Source organism: Leptopilina heterotoma, unplaced genomic scaffold (genome assembly GCF_015476425.1).
Source record: "Leptopilina heterotoma isolate Lh14 unplaced genomic scaffold, ASM1547642v1 Lhet_245, whole genome shotgun sequence".
Lineage (NCBI taxonomy): Eukaryota > Metazoa > Arthropoda > Insecta > Hymenoptera > Figitidae > Leptopilina > Leptopilina heterotoma.
In genome coordinates this window covers 942,289-969,328 of record NW_025110961.1, presented here as the reverse complement: position 1 = coordinate 969,328, position 27,040 = coordinate 942,289, and the positions used below count along the sequence as shown (strand labels likewise).

The 27,040-nt window shown below is 27.3% G+C and overlaps 1 protein-coding gene across 4 annotated transcripts in view; it reads left to right on the top strand.

Moving 5' to 3' along the window:
• LOC122503118 overlaps positions 1 to 27,040 on the top strand; it is a 111,286-nt gene that overhangs the window by 7,756 nt on the left and 76,490 nt on the right. Inside the window, exons 1-2 of one of the 4 annotated variants that reach the window (XM_043613557.1) lie at positions 7,621 to 7,864; positions 9,149 to 9,238. In XM_043613557.1, the coding sequence (XP_043469492.1) occupies positions 9,173 to 9,238 (66 nt within the window). In that variant the 5' untranslated portion in view covers positions 7,621 to 7,864; positions 9,149 to 9,172. Of the gene's footprint in view, positions 1 to 7,620; positions 7,865 to 9,148; positions 9,239 to 27,040 lie in introns of those variants that run through there. The other 3 variants (XM_043613555.1, XM_043613554.1, XM_043613556.1) reach the window with 3 other exon arrangements.

Here is a 27,040-nt window from a genome sequence, read left to right as displayed (position 1 = left end):
AATTAAAAGTCCAAAATTTGGAAAATTCACAACTCGAAAATTTGGACAATTAAACAAAAATAAAAAAATACGTATCTATTTTTTTTCGACACAGAATAGAAAAAAAATATTTTTGGCCGATTTTAAGAGGTCGACTAAAATGTCACGTGGAATTGACCATATATGTATAGTTTAGTCTTATTTCAAAAAGACCTAATTAAATTTATTCTGAAATGTGAGGAATACACTCGAGGTAAAGCCGCTCACTTATTTTTAAATTTAAAATTTAGAATAAAATAATTTTACGTATTATATTTTAACAATAAAAAAATTTATGACTTGTTAAAACCAAAATTATAGCTACATTTCACTTTCTCTTAATAAAATATAACATTATTTTAGTCCATAATTGTAATTCATGAAACCTATATTCATTATTTATTAAATCAATTTGTTGTTTATAGAATTGTTTATAGAACTCATAGTTTATCAATAATAAATCATACTTAAGACGGGAATAAGACGAATTTGAATATTTAAAAAATAAAACTGTTCCGTCTTGAAAAGATAAAGTGAGCGGATTAACCCTGTAAAATTGTGATTTCGAAATTTGCTATAGGGGTATTAAAAAGTTTCTCTAAGTAAAACTAAAAAAGATGAATCAAAAACTCTTTTTTATTTTTTAGTTGAAATCATAATAAGCTTTCAAGTCATATAAATTAGCTTGGATTTAGAGAATAATTTTCTAGATTTTTACCGATCTGAAGAAAAGTGAGCTGGTTTACCCCAGTCTCCCCTATCTTTTAAATTTTTTTTCTTCATAAAGAATAAAAAAATGTGAAGAATAAAAAAATCGAAAAACTGTATAACTTCGAGCTGTCAGGCAAAGTGTTCTGAAAAGGAAAAAACAAAAGCTAACACAAAAACTAACTAACTAACAAATTCAAACATCTTTGAAATTCAAGAACTTATAAGAATATTGTATTTTGATGTTTCGGTTGTTTGGATTAAATATATTACAAGAATATTATTATAAAACATGAAGATATCGATTACTCCGTGCGGTCTTCAACTCGGAGTAATGCATTTCTTCATGTTTTATAATAATTAAAGATGACAGAGTGATAAAATCATTATTTTATATTTTAAAAATATTGTTACTGTAACTTCTTCATAATTATTTTCATTATTTCAATTCAATTATTATTTTCTACAATTTTTAACTAAAATTCGTCTCTAAATAAATTATTTTGAAAAATTTTTGAAAAATGTTTTTGAGAATGTTCAAATCCATTTATTTACAGTTAAATTTTACAAAATTTCGAATATTCGGAAATTCTTCAATTAATTATATTATAAAATAAAAATTTCAAATAATTTCAAAACAAATTTAAATTTAACAAAAATTAATTCTACAGAACTGTCAGCTAAAGTTTAAAAAATTTAAATTTCCAAAGATTTTAATTTGAAATCTCTTCAATTTTCAATTCTTCCTAAAAATTCATGCTTTAATGCTTTTAAAATTCAATTGTTATATCTAAATTTTTAAATATAATTTATTTTTAAATGAAGTTTTATTAGAAAATTCTTCTATAAATCCATTATTTTTAATAATTAAATGAATATTAAAAAATTTAACTAATTTGAAAAGAATTTAAATTAAATTAAAACCTTTCGAAGTTTATCTATTTATGAATATTGTAAACGCAAGTCTTTTAAAATCCAATTAATTTTGAAATATTTAACCCTTAAAGCGCACCCTGGGTGTGATACACCCATATTCTAGCTTTTTACTTTAATATTACGTTTAAATTCGTAAAAATCAAACATGTATCGCTATTGGACGGTACATTCTGTACTTAACTTTATGTTCCGTGAGTGACATTAGTCTCCCAATTGTCTTTATGTATTTTATAACTTACACGGAGAAAAATGGAAAAATGATTTATGCAGTCAGTGTAGTGCTCCTTTATAGAATAATATGTGAAAGGTACACACTATAGTATTAGAAGTTTCATAACTGAACACTTTGGGACTCAACACATGTTATCCCATTCATCAGCTTAAACAAGACTGTTTATATAGTCTAAGAGGGAATAAGAGTATAAAAAAATTGGAATGAGAAATTACTTTCTCATGTAATTGTTAAAAAACGTGGCAATGTACAAAACACAAGTCAATAATAGAAGCGAATATTGAACAACTAGTACTCAGTCCAGTTCTTTCGAAAAATGAACGCCGTGCACATAAAGTAGATACCTACTCGAAAACCACAAGTTATTCTCTCTCTCTCTCTCTCTCTCTCTCTCTCTCTCTCTCTCTCTCTCTCTCTCTCTCTCTCTCTCTCTCTCTCTCTCTCTCTCTCTCTCTCTCTCTCTCTCTCTCTCTCTCTCTCTCTCTCTCTCTCTCTCTCTCTCTCTCTCTCTCTCTCTCTCTCTCTCTCTCTCTCTCTCTCTCTCTCTCTCTCTCTCTCTCTCTCTCTCTCTCTCTCTCTCTCTCTCTCTCTCTCTCTCTCTCTCTCTCTCTCTCTCTCTCTCTCTCTCTCTCTCACTAATGGTCGTTCACTTATCTTACCGTTTCACTTACTCTTACTACTCTCAACTATTATGCAGAGCAGTTAAGTTAATTAAATTATTAAATATTGCTGTGAGAATAATTAATTATACATTTCATTCAAGGTCAATTCACTATTTTGTACCCGAAAAAAAAGAATAATCAAATTTACCATGAGGAGAGTCAAACTTGAAAAAGGTTAAGAAAAAATTAATGTTTTTTATTTATTTATTATTAAATTCTAATAACCGTATCAAATTGAAACTAGTTGACAATATTATTTATTCAATATTATGAATATTGTAGACATACATACTTACATTAATTACAAAGTAAAATCCACGCATGATCTAATTTATTTCATTGGTAAGGGATGTTTCTTAAATAGGAAATTTCCCTCATCGATTGCGTAGCCAAGAGGCTTAATGTAAAAGCGTGCGATTTATAATTATGCGTATATTTAGTTGTATGGTTAGGTAGGTGTTCAATCCCGTATGATTGTAAGATTTTCTGATGCATTTAGTTGTTAATTGTAAGTATGAAGATGTAGGAAGAATAAAACTTGTGAATTAATGAAGATGAATATATAAAGAGTGCATTTAACACATTTTTCTTTTTTTAATGATTGGTTTTTGTTTTTTTTATATAAAATTGACGAAGTGAATAAAAGGAAACACTCGTTTCGCGTCGCGTCGGCCATTTATTTTGACAGGTTCCGCGCCTATGTTCCCTTATTGTGAAAATTTCGAAATAGGGGACTGAGTCCAGTTTCTCTACTATGCACACTGCAGCGCGCCTTATAATCTTCGCCTGTGTTTCAATGCTCTTTACATTGACATTTGGAACTAAGGCCCTCTATACACTATACGCAATACCCTAAGATGCTTGATGGAAATGAATTAATGTACTTTTACTGGACTGAGTCCTGTTTTTTCAATATTGACTCCCAGTTTTTCAAACTCCATTTTTCTCCGTGTTTATGAAGTTGACAGTGAAAAATTTCTGAGTGGCTGACACCCAGTTTTTGGTTTTAAGTAATTTCAGTAGTTATAAAAAACTTTTTTTTAATTGTTAAGATTAAATAAATTATTATAAATCCTATTTTCCTTCAAAATAGATGTACTGAGCTACATAAGATAATTTTCCTAAAAGATAATATCTTATTCCAGCTTGGAGAACACACTTTAAAGTCCCTGGGACTTTAATGGATTCGTAAGTGTGCGCTTTAAGGGTTAAGTAAAATTATCCATTACATAATTTCTAAGTAATAATTTGATGATAGTTCTTTAAGAATTAATTTATTTGAAAAAAATCATTGTCAGAATTATAAAAATTTGAAGGTCCTGTATTTGAATTCATGGTAATTTCATAGTTTATGTGTCAAAGAAAAAAGACACAAAAATTCAGAATTTTCTTATGAATTTTAAAAATGTAATTTTTCTAGTACCTACTTTTAATAAAAATTCCTGACTTTTCCCTGAATTTCCTATCTCAGAATATATGATTATTCTATTTTATATAATATATTTATTTTTATAAAAAAAAATTTAAATGAAAAATTTTTAACCCTTAAACCGCATACTGGGTGTGCGACACCCGGGGACTTTTAAGTTTATTCTCCAAGCTGGAATAGGATATTATCTTTTGGAAAAATTATCTTATATAGCTTAGTACATCTATTTTGAAGGAAAATAGGTTTCATAATGATCTATTTAATTTTAATAATTAAAAAAGAGTTTTTTAAAACTACTGAAATTACCTAAAACCAAAAACTGGGTGTCAGATAAGCAGAATTTTTTTGCCGTCAACTTCATAAAGTTATCAAATACACAAAGACACTTGGCAGACTAATGTCACTCACGAAACATAAATTAACCCCTTAACTGTTTGAGGAATATACAACATGATTGTCCCAAACTGCCCAGCGGAATCTGATACTTTTTCAAATAGCATAATATATTTAAATTATAACTAATTATTCAATTATTTTCTAAAATATCATTAATGACCCTTATAATTTCTTATAATTTTGATATAAAGAAAAATATCTATCAATTTATATACAAATTATATTTATTTTGAGTGATAGTGAACACGACCCACGGGTGGGTCGGAAACAGTTATGGCCATACTTTTTCACGACCCACCCGTGGGTCGGAAACAGGCAACGGGTTAAAGTACAAAATGTACCGTCTAATATCAACACATGTTCAATTTTTACGAATTTAACCGAAATATTAGAGTAAAAAGCTGGAATATGGGTGTCGCATACCCAGGGTGCGGTTTAAGGGTTAAATTCTATTATTTTTAAAATTGTTGATTTTATTTAAATTGAATTTTATTTAAAAAATGAAGCAAGTAGTTAGCTACTTAAAATTAATATTATTCAGTTTCTTATTAGTGATGTACATTGATACGAGATTCTCAGATGTCTCATCGATCTCGATAGATTATTATGAAGTAGGTATGTATTCTTATAATCAAAAATCTCGTCTTTTATTAATACTTTTTGATAAAAAAGTTGTTTAAAATGTTTCCAAAGAGGAGAAAAACTGTTCTATAAATTGTTTCTCTAGTATTTTCTTTATTTTTTGATAAAAAATTGATAAATTATTTTTTCCAGTGGAAAAGGGATCTAAATGACAAATTCACTTAGATCATTTTTCCACGATGCAAACATTTTTTATTTATTAATTATATTATTAAAGTATTAAAATATTCAATACCAAATGGTTTTTTATTATTTTTATAATTATTAACAAGTAGGTATAAAAATTCCTTTTTCGAAGCATTTTATGAAATATAGTTTTTTAAAGAATATTTAATTTTCAATTTATCACTTTGGCACACTGTATTTTGTTTTCACTACTGAAACATTTGCAAATTCTTTAAATTCTTATAAAATTCATTTTAAATAAATTTTATTTATTAATTTTACAAAACCAATTATTTAAATATTAAATTATTTTCATTTTGAAATTTGTGAATCTTTGTTTATTAACAATAATTTGTGATAATTGAATAAAAAATTTAGCAGATTTTTATATTTTTTACAACAAAATTATATGGAAGTAATATTATTTTTAAATTAAATACCAAATTAAATTGGTAATAAATTAAAAACAAATTAATTAATCTGAATTTAGTTTTTGCAATAGATACATTTTTTAATGTTTACAATAAAGTAAATAACACTCCTTTTAGATAGATCCATTTTCCACAATGTTTTCACTATGGAGTTAAAAATAATTTTCTCTTTTTTGACTTTTCGCTTCAAGATTCTTGACTGTATAGAATCTAAAAAAATTTTTCTTTCATTATTATTCCACTTAGAAGGTTTTCTCTTTCATTTTCAAGACATTAATAAAGATAGTAGTTCAAATTAAATAAAATACTTAGAATAGTTATTTTAAAAAACATTTAAAAAAGTTATTGGTTTAAATAAAATTTATTTAATGTAAATAAAAATATTTGATTCAAATAAATTTTTTGTTCAAGGAAAGAATAATAACTTTTTTCTCCAAGAGTTGGCAAGTTTTATTTTATTTTTATTTGTTTGCAAAATAATAAAATAATATAAATAAATCCTAAATTAATAAAGGGAATGTAAACATTATAATTTGAAAAAAATGTATCAAACGAAATTGAAAAAATAGTTTTTGGGCCACAAACGGTTTAAACAAATAAGTAAATATTTAAAATTGATGTTTGCCACATACGATCCGCTATTTTCAATTTTTGAAATCTGACATCAGATATTCAAATGTTTGACTCACAAGAGGTTAATGTTTGAGATATTAAACGATTTGAGAATAGTAATTTATGAGATGAGACGAGACGAGATGAGAAAAAGAAACAAAAGAATAAAGTCTTTCTCAATATCGCTCATTTCTCATATTTCTCGCTCATGTTCATCAATATTTCTTATGTCGATAAGAAGATATCCTGTGTCCAAGTCTGATATTTTATGGATATCTTTTTGCTGTGAGGGAGTAAAAGCATAATTTAAATATAAAATGCTTTAAACAACTTAAAGAAAAATTGACAGTTTTACAAATAAAGTAAACGTGTACATACTACTTCAGACATACAATGGTGCGATTTCTACACGGACTATGAAATAATATTTTTATTCCCATGTATAAAAATATTTCCGGAAGTGACTTACGGAAAACTTCTGGAAACGAGAGTTTCTTATGAGAGTATTGTGCTTAAATCTGCTAACCTTGGATTCTGAACTCCAAGGTCACGTGGGGTTGGTATGTAAGATGTAATTGAAAAAATAAAATAAAGGAATAACACAGCGACCTACTACCAGCCCCGACCCACTGAAATCCTGTACCTGTAAAGCAGCATTTACAATACAACAAATTAAAGAAAAATATATTAATATCAAAAATATATTAATATCAAAAATAAAATAAATGTCAATTTTAAAAAGCAAAAGAAAAACAAGAATTAAAAACAAAAATTTATCAATAAAATTTTTTATGTATAAGTATTTTATGTAAAATGTTGGTTTATCATTTATATAAAATTATTAAAAACCATTTATATCAACTAACTTTTTTCCTCTGTTCTGTGGAATATGCCAGGTATATGGCGGGAAGAAAATTTTTTTATATTTCAGAATATCTTATGCTGTGAGAGTAAAACTAAAGAAAGATAAAATATATATTATCGTATACATAATAAATAAATTATATAAAAAATTCCGCTGTTTATATGCAATTAATATTAATACTATTATTATCATTACACAATACGAATTTCAGGTTGTAAACGAATTTGTAAATCACATTGTGGTCGATTTTTCTATCAATGAACGTTTACAGTCTTTGAACATAATTTTATACTTTTGTTATTCTTTGCTTCTTAAATTAAAAAAAATGTCTGTTACTCCCTTTTACCTAACTTATTTCTTATTATCATTCAGATAATGAAACTTGTATATCATCTGAGTCCAGGTGTGAGACGTTGTTGTGAAATGTGGTTGTAGAGTAAGGGAAAACTATACAGAAAAGGAGTCCAGGAACAGGAGCACGGGGCCTTACCTGTTGATGGTGGGGTGAATGGAACTAAAGTGATCGTTAGTAGGTTACTAGGACGTGACTCGTTGCGGAAACGAGTTCCTCTTGCTTGTCCAGTCAGTCTTCGTCGGTCACGAAAGTTACTTTTATTAAAAGTTATTAACTAAAACTTTATCTATTTTGATGATGCGGTACTAAATCTCAATAAACTTATTAAAGACGGAGTGATTATTTGTTCAAAAAATTAATATTACACGAAAGGAAATCAAAATTAATTTAAATCTTCTGTAAAGTGAAAAAAGGTAAAGAGTGTTAATTTGAGAAAGTGACTTTTTGAGTGTATTATTGGATGTTTTAGAATAGTGATACAGAATTATATATATTCATTTTTAACATAATTCTTTCAATTATTAATTTAAAAATTGATATATTGTACACAGCCTGATTGTACACGAAAAGCAGACTTATTTTAAAATGTTAATTTCTCTTTGAAACAATGCAGTGTATAAAAATTATTTCCTACTTTTTCATAAATACTGTGCGCTTTCACTTCTTATACGCTCTATATATAAAGTAGTGAAAATTCATACCGTTAATGGCTGTCATGAAAAAGGAAAGAAATACTATTATATTATTTATTTTATTCAAATAATTTGTCTTATTGTAAATTGAAAATTCACAATCATACGTATTCCTTCTGTCTACAAATTTCTGTAATAATTTTTTTTAAATTATATATATATATATATATATATAAAGTCTAACGTCTATGCTAAAAGTAACTTGTTAAATTAATTGTTATTTTTAAATTCTTATTCAGCTTGAAATATTATATATATATATATATATATATATATATATATATATATATGTGTGTGTGTGTGTGTGTGACTTTGTTCAGACACTTAGAATTTAAATGCAAATAGAATAAATTATTTATCTATTATATTAAAATGCTGAATCCATAACTTAGAAAGAATTGAAATATTCCATTCTCTTAGCAGTGTAATTTAAGGATATTTTAAAGATATTCTTATTATCCGAATTCTGTTAAAACTACTTTTAATTAAAAGATGTGTTTTTCTTTTAAATGTTATTAAATGACTGCTTGAGATTAAAGGTTTTAAGATGAAGCTAGCACCTTGTTATCAGCATGAATGTTAGTTTTTTTAGGAAATTAATTACTAGTGTTACTATTGCAATCAAATTTATTCTGATATAAAAAAATTAACTGGGTTCTAATTTCATATTTCACTAATATTTGTCGATTAACTTATTGCTGATTCACTTTAAGTGAGATTCCATAGATTCAAATTAAGAAAGTTAACTTTCTAAATCTGAATCACCGATGAGTGTACCACTAATTCCAAACCCGTATGTGAGCATTGATACATTAACAAATTAATACATTACGGATATAAATATCCGAATTGATGATACTTTCTTATTTTATTTTTAAAAGAGGAAAAAGTTTTTTTTCATTTTGATTTTTTATTCAGAATTAACATTTTCACTGGTAATACAATGCTTACAAATAAAACAATTTTAAAAAATTGTATTCTCCTTCTTGTTTTTTTTATTTACAGCAGCACGTGTTCAAATTATAAACGATGGATAAGACGATATCAAGTAAACGGGAGAAGATTCTATTGGTCTTTCTGTCCTGCTTTTTATTAGTGAGTACTATCATTTTTATTTTTTCGAGACATCTTGTTTTACATCCGTATATGATATTCAATTAGTTATTAATGTTTGCTATCCGGAAGTTAAGGTTAAATTTTTAAAGCTCTACTTTCTAATAATAAATGAATTTTTTTAGTCAAATCAATTAATTAAATGATATATATTAAAAAAAAATTTTTATAAATAATAATTAATAGAATCAATGTGATAGAAATATGAATAAATTGAGTTAAAACGTTTGGAAGTAACATTCATGAAAGAGCTGCATGTTGAAGAAGATCCTGGAGAAAGTTGTTGGATTCAGGAAATAAAAAATAGAATACTGAAACTTGACACAACTAGGTCATGTGAAAAACTGGCTGTGAATCAGTGATGAATTCCACTGTACAGAAGACCTTGATATGTTGGAATATGTAATTTTGAAATGAGACCATCGAAAGTTGCATATGTATTCTTGTGTTATAACCCAATAAAATATCCTGTTAAAACTTATGTGAGCGGTTATCACATAACAATTTCTTGAAAACTTATTAGTGTTGTTAGTTATTATAATTTTAAATAATTAATAATATAATGATTATAAAAGAAAAATAAATAAATAATTGTAATATATTTATTTTTTAGTTAGTTTTTCCTCCTCATTGGAAGGAAAAACGTGTTGAATTTTTTAATAATATGTACATTTTAGAGCCAATTGAATATATGACTATTTATATTATTATTATTTGTTAATAATTCGATATAGACTGCACCCTTGTATACATGAGGTCCTCTATAAGCGTTACAAATTTTTATATTAAAATAAGAACATATTAAGCTATATTTATTTATTTTTTCTATTTGTTCGAAGTTAGTATTCAAACTTTGTGTGTATTCTTTTCTATTGTTAAGTTTTGATAGATTATATTATAATTTTTTATTTTATAATTAATTCAAAATTTATATTTTTAATTAATTTTAAAAAAACCTTATTAATTTAAAAAAATTTGTTTTTATTTATTATTTTATTGTTTTTTGTTAATACGTCGAGTTTTCAGATAAGGTACAAATTGTACACATTCGTAAAATAGAAATTCTGTTTAATGAAACTTAAAAAATATTGTGAATAAATTGTCATTGAGAAAAAACAAATTATGCAAATTTTTCTCCTTTAAAAATAATTAATCTTTTTTACAAAAATTGTAATTAACAAATAAAAATTATACAAATTCTTTTTAATTCTATTTAAAACATGGTCAGGAAAAAAAAATTTTTGAATTGAGAAAAATTGGGATTTTTTTCAACTTATTTTCAAAAATTGGGACTCTCTGACTTTTTTTCCAAATATTGCACCAAAATAAATTTTTTTGGATTAAATGTAACTCATTTCGATTTTTATAGTGCAAAAAATAACTATAAACAAATTTTTCAATAACTATTTTTGAATCATTTTTCTATTTAAATTTTCGAAATAATACAATTAAAAAGATTTTGAATAATTAAAATTTAGTAAAATTTAATTGAAAATAATTAATTTTTTTCAAGTATTTTGTTAGAATTTTTTAAAAATCAACTTTTGAAGATATTTAATTGCAAATTTTTAATGAATTATCAAAAAATTTAATGAAAAATCTTTAAACATAAATTTAAAAATGAAAATTAATTAAAGTTAGCTTATAATTTTTTTAAATTTAGTATTTTCAGTACTAGCAATTACATATTTTCGAAAATTCAAATACATACAAAAAATAATAACATTTGTTCAAAATGTTTCATTAAAATTCCTCAAAAAATTAATTAGTTATTTTAAATAATACAAAAACTCTTTTAATAAATTCAATTGTTTCTGAAAAATTATATTAAAATATTATTAAAAACTGCTTAATTCTTTGAATTCTTCTATCATAATTTTTTAAGATTTAATTACATTCGAATAAAACAAATAAAAATTTATTTTATAGAACTTATTAAGACTTCGGAGTAATCATGGTCATACCTATTTACAATTAAAATTCTTCAAAAATTTGATTAGTTTAATTTTTTGAAAATATTATATATTAATAAACTGAAGCAAAAAAACATGGACATATTTTCCTGTAAAAAGAATTTTGTCAGGGAAAATAATTTTATTGTCAGTAAATTGTCAGGGAAACTGATAAACTGAAACTTGTGACCATCCAAAACTAAAGTTTTGTTATTATAATTTTGTTTTACAAAAAGAAGCAAAATATTTGCACAACTTTAATTCACTTTTCTGATTGTATTCATGTTCTTAGTAAAAAATCTATTCTAAACAGTCCTTAAGAGAAAAATTATTTGTAATTTTAGCTTTTTTAAGCTATATTTTTAAGTGTCAAAAATGTTTGTTTAAAGTGATATAATTTAATCATTTCCAATAATTAAATTGTTTACAATTACTTTTAATAAATTAGGACCTTAAAAAATTTCTTCTATAAAAAGTCAATCTTTATAATTTTACAATTGATGTAAAACGAAATTATAATTTTTTTTAGAAATAAGTGAAATAAATAAATATAATTTTTATTTCTTAATCACAATTTTCATTCAAAATTCTCAGTTATTTGTTTTTGAACAAAAGAATTAAATTTGCATCATTAATGTCTTTCACAAAGTTTAAACAAAACTAACAGTCTTTTTAGAAATAAGTAAAAAATTTGCTAGTTTCTATTCCATCATAATTCGGTGAATCTAGTAAAGTTGACATAAAAAAATCTATACAAGTAGGAAGGTCATTAGTCTCTCTACTAAGTCTATTGATTATTGAATGATATTCGTAATTAGTTCTGTGATATAATTAATAAAAATATATTTAATACAAATAGACATTTGGAATATATTTAAATAATACTGCACGGAAAAAAATTAATCTCTAAATTAGAGATTAAATCTGAGATTTAGGCATAAACTATCACTGGAATCGGATGTAAGATGTAAGCAGATCACTAAAACTGAAATTTGGTATTATATCTAATCCGAATATTAGTATTGTGAAGAACACGTATTTCTTATGCCTAAAAATGATATTAGGAATCTCAAATTTTATGACATATGGAACATATGTTCTAAACTATCAACTTACTTGAATAAATTCAAATCTAATATATTATTTGAATAAACAATATTAAAAATTTTAGTCGTATATTTATATAATTCTTATTTTTGTAATAACTCGATGTAATAAGAATTTATAATTTATCACAATTTAGAGTGAGAATTATTCACAAAATATTTATATTGTTTTCCCTGTATGAACTATACATTGACAAGTATAAAAAAGTAGTTGGATATTTTTAAAACACAATACGAATTTTATATTTTTATTTCATTTTTTTGTTTTAACGGCGTTGGAAGGTCTGTAAAAATTGTAGGTTACAATTATCGCCCGACAAAATACGACACTGACTGATTTAAATGACGTGAAATAGGTGAATAAATATTTTTCAACCACTTTTTCTCTAAACACAGACACTTTTTACAAAATAGGCCAACATACAACGAGTAGGAATCTTCTTAATTACCTAAATTCAAAAGATGGTTTAAATTCATGCAGAAACGCGGTTGTAAAATGTAAAATTGGAAAGTGATGTAATGCTAAGAATATAACAGCTGGACCATTGTGCTCTCTGCATGCTTCTGCCCTCTTCTGGCGACTGGCAGTAATCCGCTTCTTGTTGTCTGTCATTACATTACTTTCCAATCATTTCCAATTTTACATTTTACAACCGCTTGACAACCGCGTTTCTGCATGAATTTAAACAATCTTTTGAATTCAGGTTATTAAGAAGATTCTTACCCATTGTATGTTGGCCTATTTTGTAAAAAGTGTCTGTGTTTAGAGAAAAAGTGGTTGAAAAATGTTTATTTACCTATTTCACGTCATCTAAATCAGTCAGTGCCGTATTTTGTCGGGCGACAATTGTAACCTTAAAATTTCACAGACCTTCCTTCACAGACCTTCGCTTTTATTTGGATATTTGAAAATAAAATTAATACTTAATTAATTAAAATGGTTTAAATCATTTTTGTCACTGATTAACTTAAAACACAATGTACCTAATTCATATAAAAAAAGTTGCGAAATTAACAAATCTCTAAATCAGAGATGTGAATTTATGGCGTTTTCTGGTATAAAGTTTGACACAATCAAACACATCTTATCACAGTAATTGTGACTTTAATGTTTAATTTAGATACACTTATATTTCATTGGACTTCAAATTAATATTATTTCAAGTTTAGAGATTAATTTTTTTCCGTGTGAGCAACTTTCTGTTTTTTAATTTGTATTTAAGAAATACTAAAAAGAAATTAAACTTTGTTTTATTTTATAAGAAAATTAGAAATACTTGTAGATATTATTGCTAAAAATGTATTATTGACATGAAAATCAAAAACTACACGCACGATATTTTATCTAGTATTATAATAATTCTCTTATACTTAAACTTAAATTAATTAAAATTAAAATTTTTTGCAGTAAATATATGAAATGGCATAACATGACAAAACTACAAATGTTATCAACCCAACGTTCTAAAAATATTTATCGACCTGTAATGCTTATTATTTTTTGAGCAACTTGAAGTTAGTCGTTTGTCCAAATAGAGTATACTACTCAAAATGAGATACACTCAAATCTCGCTATAACGACCTTCTCTATAACGAGCGCTCTCTATAACGAGGGCTCTGTCTCTCGGTATAGCGAGAAAAATTTCCTCCCGATTACCCCCACTATTTATAAACAAATGCACATTCTGTTGATTTAAATTTGGTTAAAATAAATTTTATTTATATCATATGAGCATAAAAAGTCACTTCTTTTTTTAAATTATGTCAAGGAGTCGAATATCTTCAAAATTTTAGCTCATATAAATTTTTCTGTATGTTGAAGTTCAAATTAAACTAGGTTACGTTTGTAATTTTGACATTACGTAAATTGTAAACACAAAAAAAATGAATGGAGAATCTTAAAAGTGGGGATATTTCATTTCTCCTCTTGCGCTAGTAATAGAGGGAGACTTGACTCCCGAACTTCTCGTTATAGCGAGATTCGAGTGTACAACAAAAATGAGACCAAGTTTTTTCTATGTAGCTGCTACTCTTACAAAATATTTAAATAGTTTACCTACACCCATAAAAAAGATATATTTGACTCAGAAGCAACTAGTTTTCTTAATTTTGTTTTAAATAAATATTATTTGGCTGTAATAAAATTTTATTTGCTTCAAATAAGTTTTGTTTGTGTTAAAATATAATTTGTGTTTAAAACAAATAAACAATTTAGTAGACTCTGGAGACAAAATATACTTTTATTTAGCTCAAATAAGAAATAAATTATACTTCGTTGAAATAAAATTTTTCTCTGAATGTAAATTCTCATCACCTGAAGTGAAAGTTTAGTAAGTTCTAGAAAAAATGCAGGAAGCTGGTTAGGCCCTTTCATTTTTTCAGTGACGCTCAGATCTTGTTAAAAGTTTTAAATAGGAAATTACATATAGTCATATGAGCACCTTACGACGGCCTAAAGAAACTTTCATTTGACAATCATGACTTTATACTACTTTGTACCCAATGGGAAATGCCAGTGTAGTGCTGATTAGGCCAGGTAAATGACGTGGGTTGGGTGGGTAATTACCCACCCGGAATTCAATGGAGTTTTTTCTATCCCGTGTAGAAAAATTGTTAGGTTCTAGTGTGGTGCCAGAAAGACAGTCTATTCTCTAACTGGGCGCTGAAAAGACTGTCTGACCATGGGCTAATCAGACCAGTGACGATCGAACCACGCGTTAGTCCAAAATGGACGTGCTAATCAGGGCTAATGAGCAGTGCTAATATTTAAAATTTTAGGTTCGATTTCAATATTTCAGTTTTTTCATTTTAAATAATTTACCTAAATTTACTCGGTTCTCACGTTTATTCAATGTAATGTGAAAATATGAATTAATAATAATAATATGTAAATATTATTGTTATTCATATATATGTGTGTATATGTATTTAATGACAATAACTTATTATTATAATAATTATATTATTTTCAAATAAATAATATACTGCACTAACAGTAAATATCATTTAAAATAGTAATATTGAAAAATAATTTTAATAAAAAAACAATTTGCGTTAATTGGTACATTTTTTAAATTCATTCTTTAACAGGCCTTTAACATTATTTACAAACATGTTTACAATTTTAATTTATAACACTTATACAGATTAAATATAGTAATTTTATTATTTTATATAACACTTACAATGAAAAATATCCGCTCGCATGTGGGATCGAACTCACGCCCCCCACCCTTGACGACCCGACGCGAAGCATTTAAACCGCACGGCCACTGAAGTCTGGGTGTGAACTCTCCTAATTTACTATATTAATGCCAGTGTCATATATTCTGTTGCTTATAAGGACGATGTGAAAACTATGACTAAAATTATTACACATAATAATCCCGAATTATATTAATTATTATATATGAATATTTAAATAAATAATTCTTACTGCAATTATAATCATTAAACAATTTTTTAAAGTATTACTTTTAGTTTTTTCAAAATTTTTTTAAATAATTGAATTCTTATGACGAATTTCAATAGAATTCTTAAGTATAATTATACACTTTTCGGAGAATTCGATTGAAATTGTATTAAAAATAATTAAGAAATTCTGAGATTAACTAAGAAATTTTTTATAATAAAAAAGTTCTAAAAATTTTATTATTTATAAAAATAATTGAATTAATGAGAAGAAACTTATAAAAAATTTGTAAATACTTATTGAATTTTTGTGAAAGGTTTTTTACTTATGAAAGTAATTAAATTTTTGCTTACATTTTATTTTGCCAAGAATCTTGTTAAAAATTTGAAAAATAATTGAATTTCAGAAAACTATTTTATTATTTATAAAGATAATTGAAATTTTGATGAGAATTTAAACAAATTTTTGAACATAATTGAGCACCTGGATCGTAGAAGGGCACGTAAATTTTTCTCGGCCGAAATCGAAATCCCCTGGACACTCAAAATTCAACTTCTGAATTTAGACATTTTAAATATACATCTTTATAGAAAATTTCATTGCGCATCTTTTTTTCTTATGAAATTTTTTTGTATCTATTACTGTTTTCGAAATATTTGAGAAAAATTGATTTTTTGAAAACTGCAAATTTAATGACATTTTTAAAGTTAAAGTACAAATCAAAGTACCCAGGTAGAAATTGACGACCGGGATGGTACCGGCCCGGTACAAACGGCGGATTATAAGTGCCGGGGCGGTACCGGCATAAGACCGTAATTTTCACCGCCTTGGTACCGGCAAATTGCCGGATGATAACTGCGGCAGGTATCCGGCATACGTACCGGGCCGGCACTAATAAATATCTGACGCAGTACCGGGCCGGCACTAAAAAACAACCGGTGTGGTACCGGGCCGGTTAAAAAAATTATATTTCAGTCTGATTAATTGTTTAATTATTATTATTATTATCAATGTTATTATTAATTTTAAATTGGAAACAGTAAATATATTAAATGCTGAAACAGAGAAACATAAACAATTATAGAAAAATCTGAAGACTCGAGGAATTGAACTCCGGACCCTGAGGCTGCAAAGTCGACACCACATCCGCTAACCTAAACCTGCATATGGAAAGCAAATGCAAAGTGAGCTTATAAAGTCCAACCGACATTCCACCTGGCAGCAGTACCGGGCCGGCACTAATATTCAATCGGTGCGGTACCGGGCCAGTATTTGTATTTCTAATTTATTTTAATTTAATTTAAATTATTAAAAATAAATAAATAAAAATAGTAATTATAAATAATAATAACCGCCCTATTCACCGGTTAAATACCGGGCCGGCACCAATAAGCAACCTACTCGGTATTAATATAATTGCCGGCACAACTAACTAATTAATTTATTATTAATAATTTAATTAATTAATTAATTAATTAATTTTCAAATTTTTTTTCTTTTCTTTAATTCTTTTTCTGATAGTTTAACATTGGCAAACAACTGGGAGGACACTGGGTTAGTACTAATATTTTTGTCGCCAAAACTTCTGTGCCAGTAGAAAGCATTAAGTAAATTTTTGTGCTGGGCCGGTGCTGGGCCGGCACAAATATTATCACCGGAAAATCTCCTTCGTCCGTATAAAAACAAAACCAAATAGTAGTACCGGGCCGGTAAAAATATTATCACCGGCAAATCTCCGTCGGCAGTATAAAACAGAGCGAAATGACAGTACCGGGCCGGTGATACGCCGGTGCTGGGCCGGTACAAATATTATCACCGGCAAATCTCCTTCGGTGGTATAAACCAGAGCGAAATGACAGTACCGGGCCGGTGATACGCCAGTGCTGGGCCGGTAAAAATATTATCACCGGCAAATCTCCTTCGGCGGTATAAAAACAGAAGTAAATTATAGTACCGGGCCGGTGATACGCCGGTGCTGATCCGGTACAAATATTATCACCGGCAAATCTCCTTCGGCGGTATAAAAACAGAAGTAAATTATAGTACCGGGCCGGTGATACGCCGGTGCTGGGCCGGTACAAATATTATCACCGGCAAATCTCCTTCGGCGGTATAAAAACAGAAGTAAATTATAGTACCGGGCCGGTGATACGCCGGTGCTGGGCCGGTACAAATATTATCACCGGCAAATCTCCTTCGGCGGTATAAAAAAAGAAGTAAATTATAGTACCGGGCCGGTGATACGCCGGTGCTGGGCCGGTACAAATATTATCACCGGCAAATCTCCTTCGGCGGTATAAAAAAAGAAGTAAATTATAGTACCGGGCCGGTGCTGGGCCAGATATTTTTAATCAACCGGCCCGGTACACACTACCAGTACCGGTAGAAATCCACATTTACCACCGGGCCGGTACTGGGCCGGTATTTATTTCATATCAGGCCCGGTACCTTTTTGCCGGTACCGGCATATGTCCGACTTTACAACCGGTTCGGTACCATGCCGGTCGTTAGTGCTGGCACACCTCCAACTTTTCTGCCTGGGTACAATCAAGACTTTAGTGCCCGATTTGTCGGTCTTCTTTGAATTTATACATGGATTGTCACTTCAAAATTCAATGGAATAATTTAGTCAATCTAAAGAATCGTTCAAAAATAAATATTGTAGGTTTATATGAATTATTATAAATAAAATTTTCAATGAATTTAATTAAAAATTCTAAAGAACTTAGATTTTTGAAAAATGCCTAATAATTCAAATTCTCCTGAAATTAGATAAATTTTTTAAAATATTGTATTTGATTAATTATTAAAAATAATTTATCTGTAGAAGAATTTTAGTTAAAAACACTATAAACAATTGAGTGTTGGAGAAGTTACAGATAACAGATACAGATACAGATACAGATACAGTAGAAATTTAATTATTTTCAAAAGTATCCAAATTCTACACAGAAATTCAATTGAGCACCTGGATCGTAGAAGGGAACGTAAATTTTTCTCGGCCGAAATCAAAGTCCCCTAGACACTTAAAATTCAATTTTTGAATTTTAATATTTTAAATACACATCCTTATAAAAAATTTCATTGCGCATCTTTTTTTCTTATGAAATTTTTTTGTATCTATAACCGTTTTCGAAATATTTGAGAAAAATTGATTTTTTGAAAACTGCAAATTTAATGACATTTTTCACTTCAACTCGCGATAATTCAGATGATTTTAAATATTTTTCAATGTAACAAAAAAGAAAATACGTCTAAAGATATTCTACGAATGATAAAAAAGGAAAAAATTTATTTTCTTTATAAACAAAACTGTTGTTAATTTTTTTCTTTATTAATGTAAAAAACATAAAATACAATCTTCACGGCTCTCGTTTAACGGGCGAATTTTAAGTAACAAAGAACTTTCAGTGAGAAAGTTGTTCATTATGGACCAAAGAAGTTTTCTGGAAAATCACAGGGTTAATAATTTATTAGTGTTGAAATGGTGAATGTTTAAAGTTGATACTGTCCGAATGTGTAGCACGCGTCACTCGCCACAGGTGCTTAGGAGGCTTGGGAGGGTCGTTTCATAGGTTATGGCCATCGCGCATGCCACACGTTTGGACGGTATCAACTTTAAACATTCACCATTTCAACAGTAATTAATTATTAACCCTGTGATTTTCCAGAAAACTTCTTTGGTCCATAATGAATAACTTTCTCACTGAAAGTTCTTTGTTACTTAAAATTCGCCCGTTAAACGAGAACCGAGAAGATTGTATTTTATGTTTTTTACATTAATAAAGACAAAAATTAATAACAATTTTAATAACAATTAATAAACATCTATGTTAATAACAATTTTGTTTATAAAGAAAATAATTTTTTTCCTTTTTTATCATTTGTAGAATATCTTTAGACGTATTTTCTTTTTTGGTACATTGAAAAATATTTAAAATCATCTGAATTATCGCGAGTTGAAGTGAAAAATGTCATTAAATTTGCAGTTTTCAAAAAATCAATTTTTCTCAAATATTTCGAAAACGGTAATAGATACAAAAAAATTTCATAAGAAAAAAAGATGCGCAATGAAATTTTCTATAAAGATGTATATTTAAAATGTCTAAATTCAGAAGTTGAATTTTGAGTGTCCAGGGGATTTCGATTTCGGCCGAGAAAAATTTACGTGCCCTTCTACGATCCAGGTGCTCAATTATGTTCAAAAATTTGTTTAAATTCTCATCAAAATTTCAATTATCTTTATAAATAATAAAATAGTTTTCTGAAATTCAATTATTTTTCAAATTTTTAACAAGATTCTTGGCAAAATAAAATGTAAGCAAAAATTTAATTACTTTCATAAGTAAAAAACCTTTCACAAAAATTCAATAAGTATTTACAAATTTTTTATAAGTTTCTTCTCATTAATTCAATTATTTTTATAAATAATAAAATTTTTAGAACTTTTTTATTATAAAAAATTTCTTAGTTAATCTCAGAATTTCTTAATTATTTTTAATACAATTTCAATCGAATTCTTCGAAAAGTGTATAATTATACTTAACCCTTTAAGGACCAAATGTACAAAAATTTTATCCGAACTTTGGGAGCAATTTTTAGTATGAAAACGGATTGCTAAAAATTTTGCAATAGACATTTCTTAAAGCTCAGGAACCGCTCTTTCGAATGCTGCAATAACAAATATTGAAAATTTATAAATAAACAAATTACATACAGTTATTTAAAAAAAAACACAATTTTTTAAAGATTTTTTTTTGAAAATCAAATTTTTTTTATTATTTATGGCGAAGGAATACGTCTCAAAGGTAAAAATATCGCGTCAAAAATGTCTAACCTAAAATGTTGTAAAATAAAAATTAGAAAAAAACAAAATGGCGGATCAAAAATGGAGTTCAAAGTTGACTTTTTAATAAATAATATACAGCAAGTGCACATTTTTTTAAAAACCTCACAGATTCGCTTGAAACTGGTTACTCGGGGGTTTTTTGGGTCGCTGATTACAAATATGATAATAGTTTTTAAAAATTCAAAATGGCGAATCCAATATGGCGAACACTTTTTTCAAAATTTCATCGGATTCGCTTGAAACTGGTTACTCGGGGGTTTTTAAGGTCGCTGATTACGAATATGATAATAGTTTTCATAAATTCAAAATGGCGAATCCAATATGGCGGACATTTTTCAAAACTTCATCGGATTCGCTTAAAACTGGTTACTCGGGGGTTTTTGGGGTCGCTGATGACGAATATGATAATAGTTTTTAAAAATTCAAAATGGCGAATCCAATATGGCGGACACTTTTCAAAACTTCATCGGATTCGCTTGAAAATAATTACTCGGGGGTTCTTGGGATCTCTAATTACGAATATGATAGTAGTTTACAAAAAATAAAAATTTCGGAGCATATACATTAATTTTTGTAATGTTTTACAGTAGTAACTTCAGAATTGCGTTAACTTTATTTTGTTGTAAAATATTTCAATTTTTATTAATTAATTATTTAATAATTCGAAAAAAGCGTCATTTTTTCGTTTTAGATATTGAAAGTACACATCTTAAGCTTTTTTTGGTACAAGAAAAAGAAAAAAAGGGTCCTTCTTGAAGTAAAACCGTTCAAATTACAACTATATTATGCTCTAATGATGAGGAAAAGTGATATTTAACATTAAAAAAACAAAATCTTTTTCTTTTAAAACTGATCTTAAAATTGCACAGTTACGTGAAAATCACCCATATATAACCTAGAAGATAGGACTATAGAGAAAATTAAAAATTAAAATGGCGGCTCAAAAATGGAGTTTGAAGTTCAATTTTTTTTCAAAATTTGATTCGATAGTACGAAATTGTTAAAAGTGTTTAGATTAGCTTAAAATTTGTTACTCAGGGGTTTTAGGGTCGCTGGTAACGAATCTGAAGTCTAATTTTAAAAATTCAAAATAGCGGATCCAATATGGCGGACAATTTTTTTAAAAACTCATTAAATTTGCTTGAAACTTGTTATTCAGGGGTTTTTGGGGTCGCTGATTATGAATCTGAAATCCAATTTTCAAAATTCAAAATGGCGGATCCAATATGTCCGACTAATTTTTAAAAACTCATTAGATTCGCTTAAAATTTGTTACTCGAGGGTTTTAGGAGTCGCTGATCACGAATCTGGAGTCCAATTTTAAAAATTCAAAATGGCGGATCCAATATGGCGAACAATTTTTTTAAAAACTTATTAAATTTCCTTGAAACTTGTTATTCGGGGGTTTTTGGGGTCGCTGATTATGAATCTGAAATCCAATTTTTAAAATTCAAAATGGCTGATTTAATATGTCCGACAAATTTTCAAAAACTCATTAGATTAGCTTAAAATTTGTTACTTGGGGGTTTTAGGGGTCGCTGATCGCGAATCTGGAGTCCAATTTCCAAAATTCGAAATGGCGGATCCAAAATGTCGGACAATTTTTTTAAAAACTCATTAAATTTGCTTGAAACTTGTTATTCGGGGGTTTTTGGGGTCGGTGATTATGAATCTGAAATCCAATTTTCAAAATTGAACATGGCCGCTCCAAAATGACAGACGAATTTTCAGTTGCAATTCGATAATCACGTTCTTTAGCCATTAAAATACTTAAAATATTTTTAATGTTTGCCAACTTTAACCACGTGAAGGTAAACGCGAACTGGTAAGTCTTTTTTTGTTATTTTTGAACTTTATATTTTTATTCTTTTTTATTTTTTCATTTTTTGTGTGTTTTTCTTCTTTTTATTTGTTATTATAATTTTTGAATTTAAAGGTAAAAAAATGGAAATGTATGTGCTTTATTTTAATCATTACTTATTTCAAGGTCAAATTGAAAAAAACAATTTTTTTATCTCCAGCTTGCAGCTCTTGTAAAACCTTTCAAAAATCATTATTCACAGTTTTAATTCGAATAATTTTACTTATCAATATATTAAATCCAAAAAAATATATTTAAAAAAAGACATAATTTATTTGAAAAATAAAAAATCAATGAGAGAAGCAGGCGCAATGCGCCTAAATCATAGGGTTTCGTGGCCTACAATGACAAAAAAATAAATAAATAATAATTTATTTATAAATTTGTTATGTACTTAAGATTGTACATTTTTTTATTACTATAGTAACAGTTGCTATGGCAACTATTACTATATCAACGGTTGCCGCGGCAACGGTTATTTTAGCAACCATTAACATTGCAACGGTAGCCATGGCAACGGTTGTTATGTCAACCATTAACATAGCAACGGTTGTAATGTTGTCTTAAGACTTAAGACATAAGACTTAATACATAAGACTTAAAACTTAAGACTTAAGAACTTTTTATACCGAAGTCTCGCTATAAGACTTGAGACTTAATACATAAGACTTAAAACTTAAGACGTAAGAATTACGGACGGAAGTCTCACCGAAATTTTTTTGAAAAAAAAAAAATAAAAAAAAAATAAAAATATTAATAATAATAATAATAAATATTAATATTAATATTAAAAATAAATAATAATAATAATAATAATAATAATAATAATAATAATAATAATAATAATAATAATAATAATAATAATAATAATAATAATAATAATAATAATAATAATAATAATAATAATAATAATAATAATAATAATAATAATAATAATAATAATAATAATAATAATAATAATAATAATAATAATAATAATAATAATAATAATAATATTAATAATAATAATATTAATAATAATAAAATATTAATATTAATATTAATATTTATTATTATTATTATTAATATTTAAATATTAATATTAATATTATTAATATTAATAATATTTTAAAAAATTTTTTTGAAATTTTTTTCGGAATTACACCGAAGTCTTGCTTTAAAGGTTTTGGCCCTTGGCAACGAAACCCTAAAAAAAAGACTTTTAGCGTTTCACTTGGTGAAAGTTGGAAAACATTAAAAAATTTTTAAGTATTTTAATGGCTAAAGAACGTCATTATCAAATTTCAATTAAAAATTTGTATGTCATATTGAAGCGGCCATGTTTAATTTTAAAAATTGGACATTATAATCGTAATCAGCGACCCAAAAACCCTCGAGTAACAAGTTTCAAGCGAATCTAATGATTTTTTAGAAAAATTGTCCGCCATATTAGATCCGCCATTTCGAATTTTCAAAATTGGACTCCAGATTCGTTATCAGCGACCCCTAAAACCCCCGAGTAACAAATTTTAAGCTAATCTAATGAGTTTTTAAAAATCAGTCGGCCATATTGGATCCGCCATTTTGAATTTTGAAAATTGGATTTCAGATTCATGATCAGCGACCCCAAAACCCCCCGAATAACAAGTTTCAAGCAAATTTAATGAGTTTTTAAAAAAATTGTCCGCCATATTGGATCCGACATTTTTAATTTTTAAAATTAGACTTCATATTCCTGATCAGCGACCCCTAAAACCCCCGAGTAACATATTTCAAGTTGATCTAAACACTTTTAACAATTTTGTACTATCGAATCAAATTTTGAAAAAAAATTGAACTTCAAACTCCATTTTTGAGCCGCCATTTTAATTTTTAATTCTCTCTATAGTCCTATCTTCTAGGTTATATATCTATGTCACGTTATTTGTAACATTTGGAATTATTTTTTCTCTATTTCATAGTAGAAAAAAATTGAAAATTAAACAAAAATTTAAAAAAATTGGACTTTTTTTATAAAAAACATTAATAACTTTTTTGTTTATAAATTTTTGACTTTTTTTAACGCCAATCGATAGAGCGCATATGAAAACATAAGAAATGATTATTCGTGAATTTTTCTATTGATTTTTAAGTACCGAAATAAGTCCTCAAACTTCATACCAAAATTTTGTCCATTTGGGCGTTAAAGGGTTAAGAATTCTATTGAAATTCGTCATAAGAATTCAATTATTTAAAAAATTTTTGAAAAAACTGAAAGTAATACTTTAAAAAATTGTTTAATGATTATAATTGCAGTAAGAATTATTTATTTAAATATTCATATATAATAATTAATATAATTCGGGATTATTATGTGTAATAATTTTAGTCATAGTTTTTACATCGTCCTTATAAGCAACAGAATATATGACACTGGCATTGATATAGTAAATTAGGAGAGTTCACACCCAGACTTCAGTGGCCGTGCGGTTTAAATGCTTCGCGTCGGGTCGTCAAGGGTGGGGGGCGTGAGTTCGATCCCACATGCGAGCGGATATTTTTCATTGTAAGTGTTATATAAAATAATAAAATTACTATATTTAATCTGTATAAGTGTTATAAATTAAAATTGTAAACATGTTTGTAAATAATGTTAAAGGCCTGTTAAAGAATGAATTTAAAAAATGTACCAATTAACGCAAATTGTTTTTTTATTAAAATTATTTTTCAATATTACTATTTTAAATGATATTTACTGTTAGTGCAGTATATTATTTATTTGAAAATAATATAATTATTATAATAATAAGTTATTGTCATTAAATACATATACACACATATATATGAATAACAATAATATTTACACTCGACTCTCGGATCTTTTGCATCAGATCTTTTACACTCTCGAGTCTTTTGCAATTTTTCTCCCGCACCTTTTACCTTTTACATTAAATAAATAAATGACTATCAGAGTGTCAAAATATTTATTTCACGATAACTTAGGTTAACTAAAGTGAATTATAGCAGCTCCTCCATTATGTGATTAAAATTACATTAAAATTTCAATTACTATAAATGTAAATATTAAATCTAAAACATAAATAATGTCATTAATTTATATATTTGGTTATACATATTGTTTTGTTTTGCGTTACCATGGCATTTGTTTTGGTAAAAAATATAAGAGGATTTGGTCCTATAAGTGCAAAAGATCCGAGAGTCGAGTGTATTATTATTATTAATTCATATTTTCACATTACATTGAATAAACGTGAGAACCGAGTAAATTTGAGTAAATTATTTAAAATGAAAAAACTGAAATATTGAAATTGAACCTAAAATTTTAAATATTAGCACTGCTCATTAGCCCTGATTAGCACGTCCAGTCTAGACCAACGCGTGGTTCGATCGTCACTGGTCTGATTAGCCCATGGTCAGACAGTCTTTTCAGCGCCCAGTTAGAGAATAGACTGTCTTTCTGGCACCACACTAGAACCCAACAATTTTTCTACACGGGAAAGTCTTGATTGTACTTTGATTTGTACTTTAAAAATTTTGAATTCTAGTGATGCCAATGAAGTCCCATGTAGCATACAGTTAGAAAGTCTACATTAGACCGTCCAGAAAAATCCCATATAGCATACAGTTAGACCGTCCAGATTAGACCGTCCAGATGCGTCTAGTGGGGGCAATCACTGGACTCCAGACTGCCCCGAAATTTTTCTACACGGGTAACTGTAATATTTGGCGGCGTCACAGAAAACAAATTCAAAATAAAAAATTTTTGCTTGGGTATGGATACATTTCACAGGTATATATAAAACCTATTCGCAACCACAAATATGTACTAATAGATATATTTTTTGATAAATTGCGGAATTCCCTCCAAAATTTCAGCTCCGTGGCGTATCAGTTTTTTAAAATTTTAAGTTAAAATGCAGAAATTTTATTGAAAACGCCGAAACTGAAAACGAGAATTTTTGTAATATGAATTGTGTATATAGGTGAACAATTTCTACATAATATAATGCATCTTCTAATACTTCTTATAAAATTATAAAATGTAAAATAGTTTTGTCCACAAATTTTTTCAATTTTGTAATAAGATTTTTTTCCCTATAATTTAACTTTTTATGGCACATTTTAATGTTATCTGAGAATTACAATCTAAAATAAGATCCATTAGCAACAAATATCAGTAAAAAAAAGGTTCAAAAATTGCAAGTTCTACACTTAAAAATAATTTTTTTTGTAAAAATGTAAAGTTCACAAAAAAGTGGTCAGTATCGTGGTATTACTATTCTTTTAATCTAAACACTCTCTGTGGTAATTATTACGATTTTTTTGAAGATTATATTAGAAACAAATTATCTGCCCAAAGAAAAGATTTATTTTGCAAAATTGTCGGAGTTAGGTTAGTTTAAATGTCAAATGTCAGCTCCGTGGTGTCACATAGAATGTCAGTTCCGTGGCGCCTGTGGCGTACAGTGTGAAGGTGCAAATTCATGGATCAACAGTTGCTACAACAACACATATTATCGAGCATATTATAGAAGAGGACAGACATAGTTGTGTCCTTTTATATTACAGTGCTTCGGCAACCGTTGACTTATTAAAAAACACCTTAATATTAAAAAAACACGCCT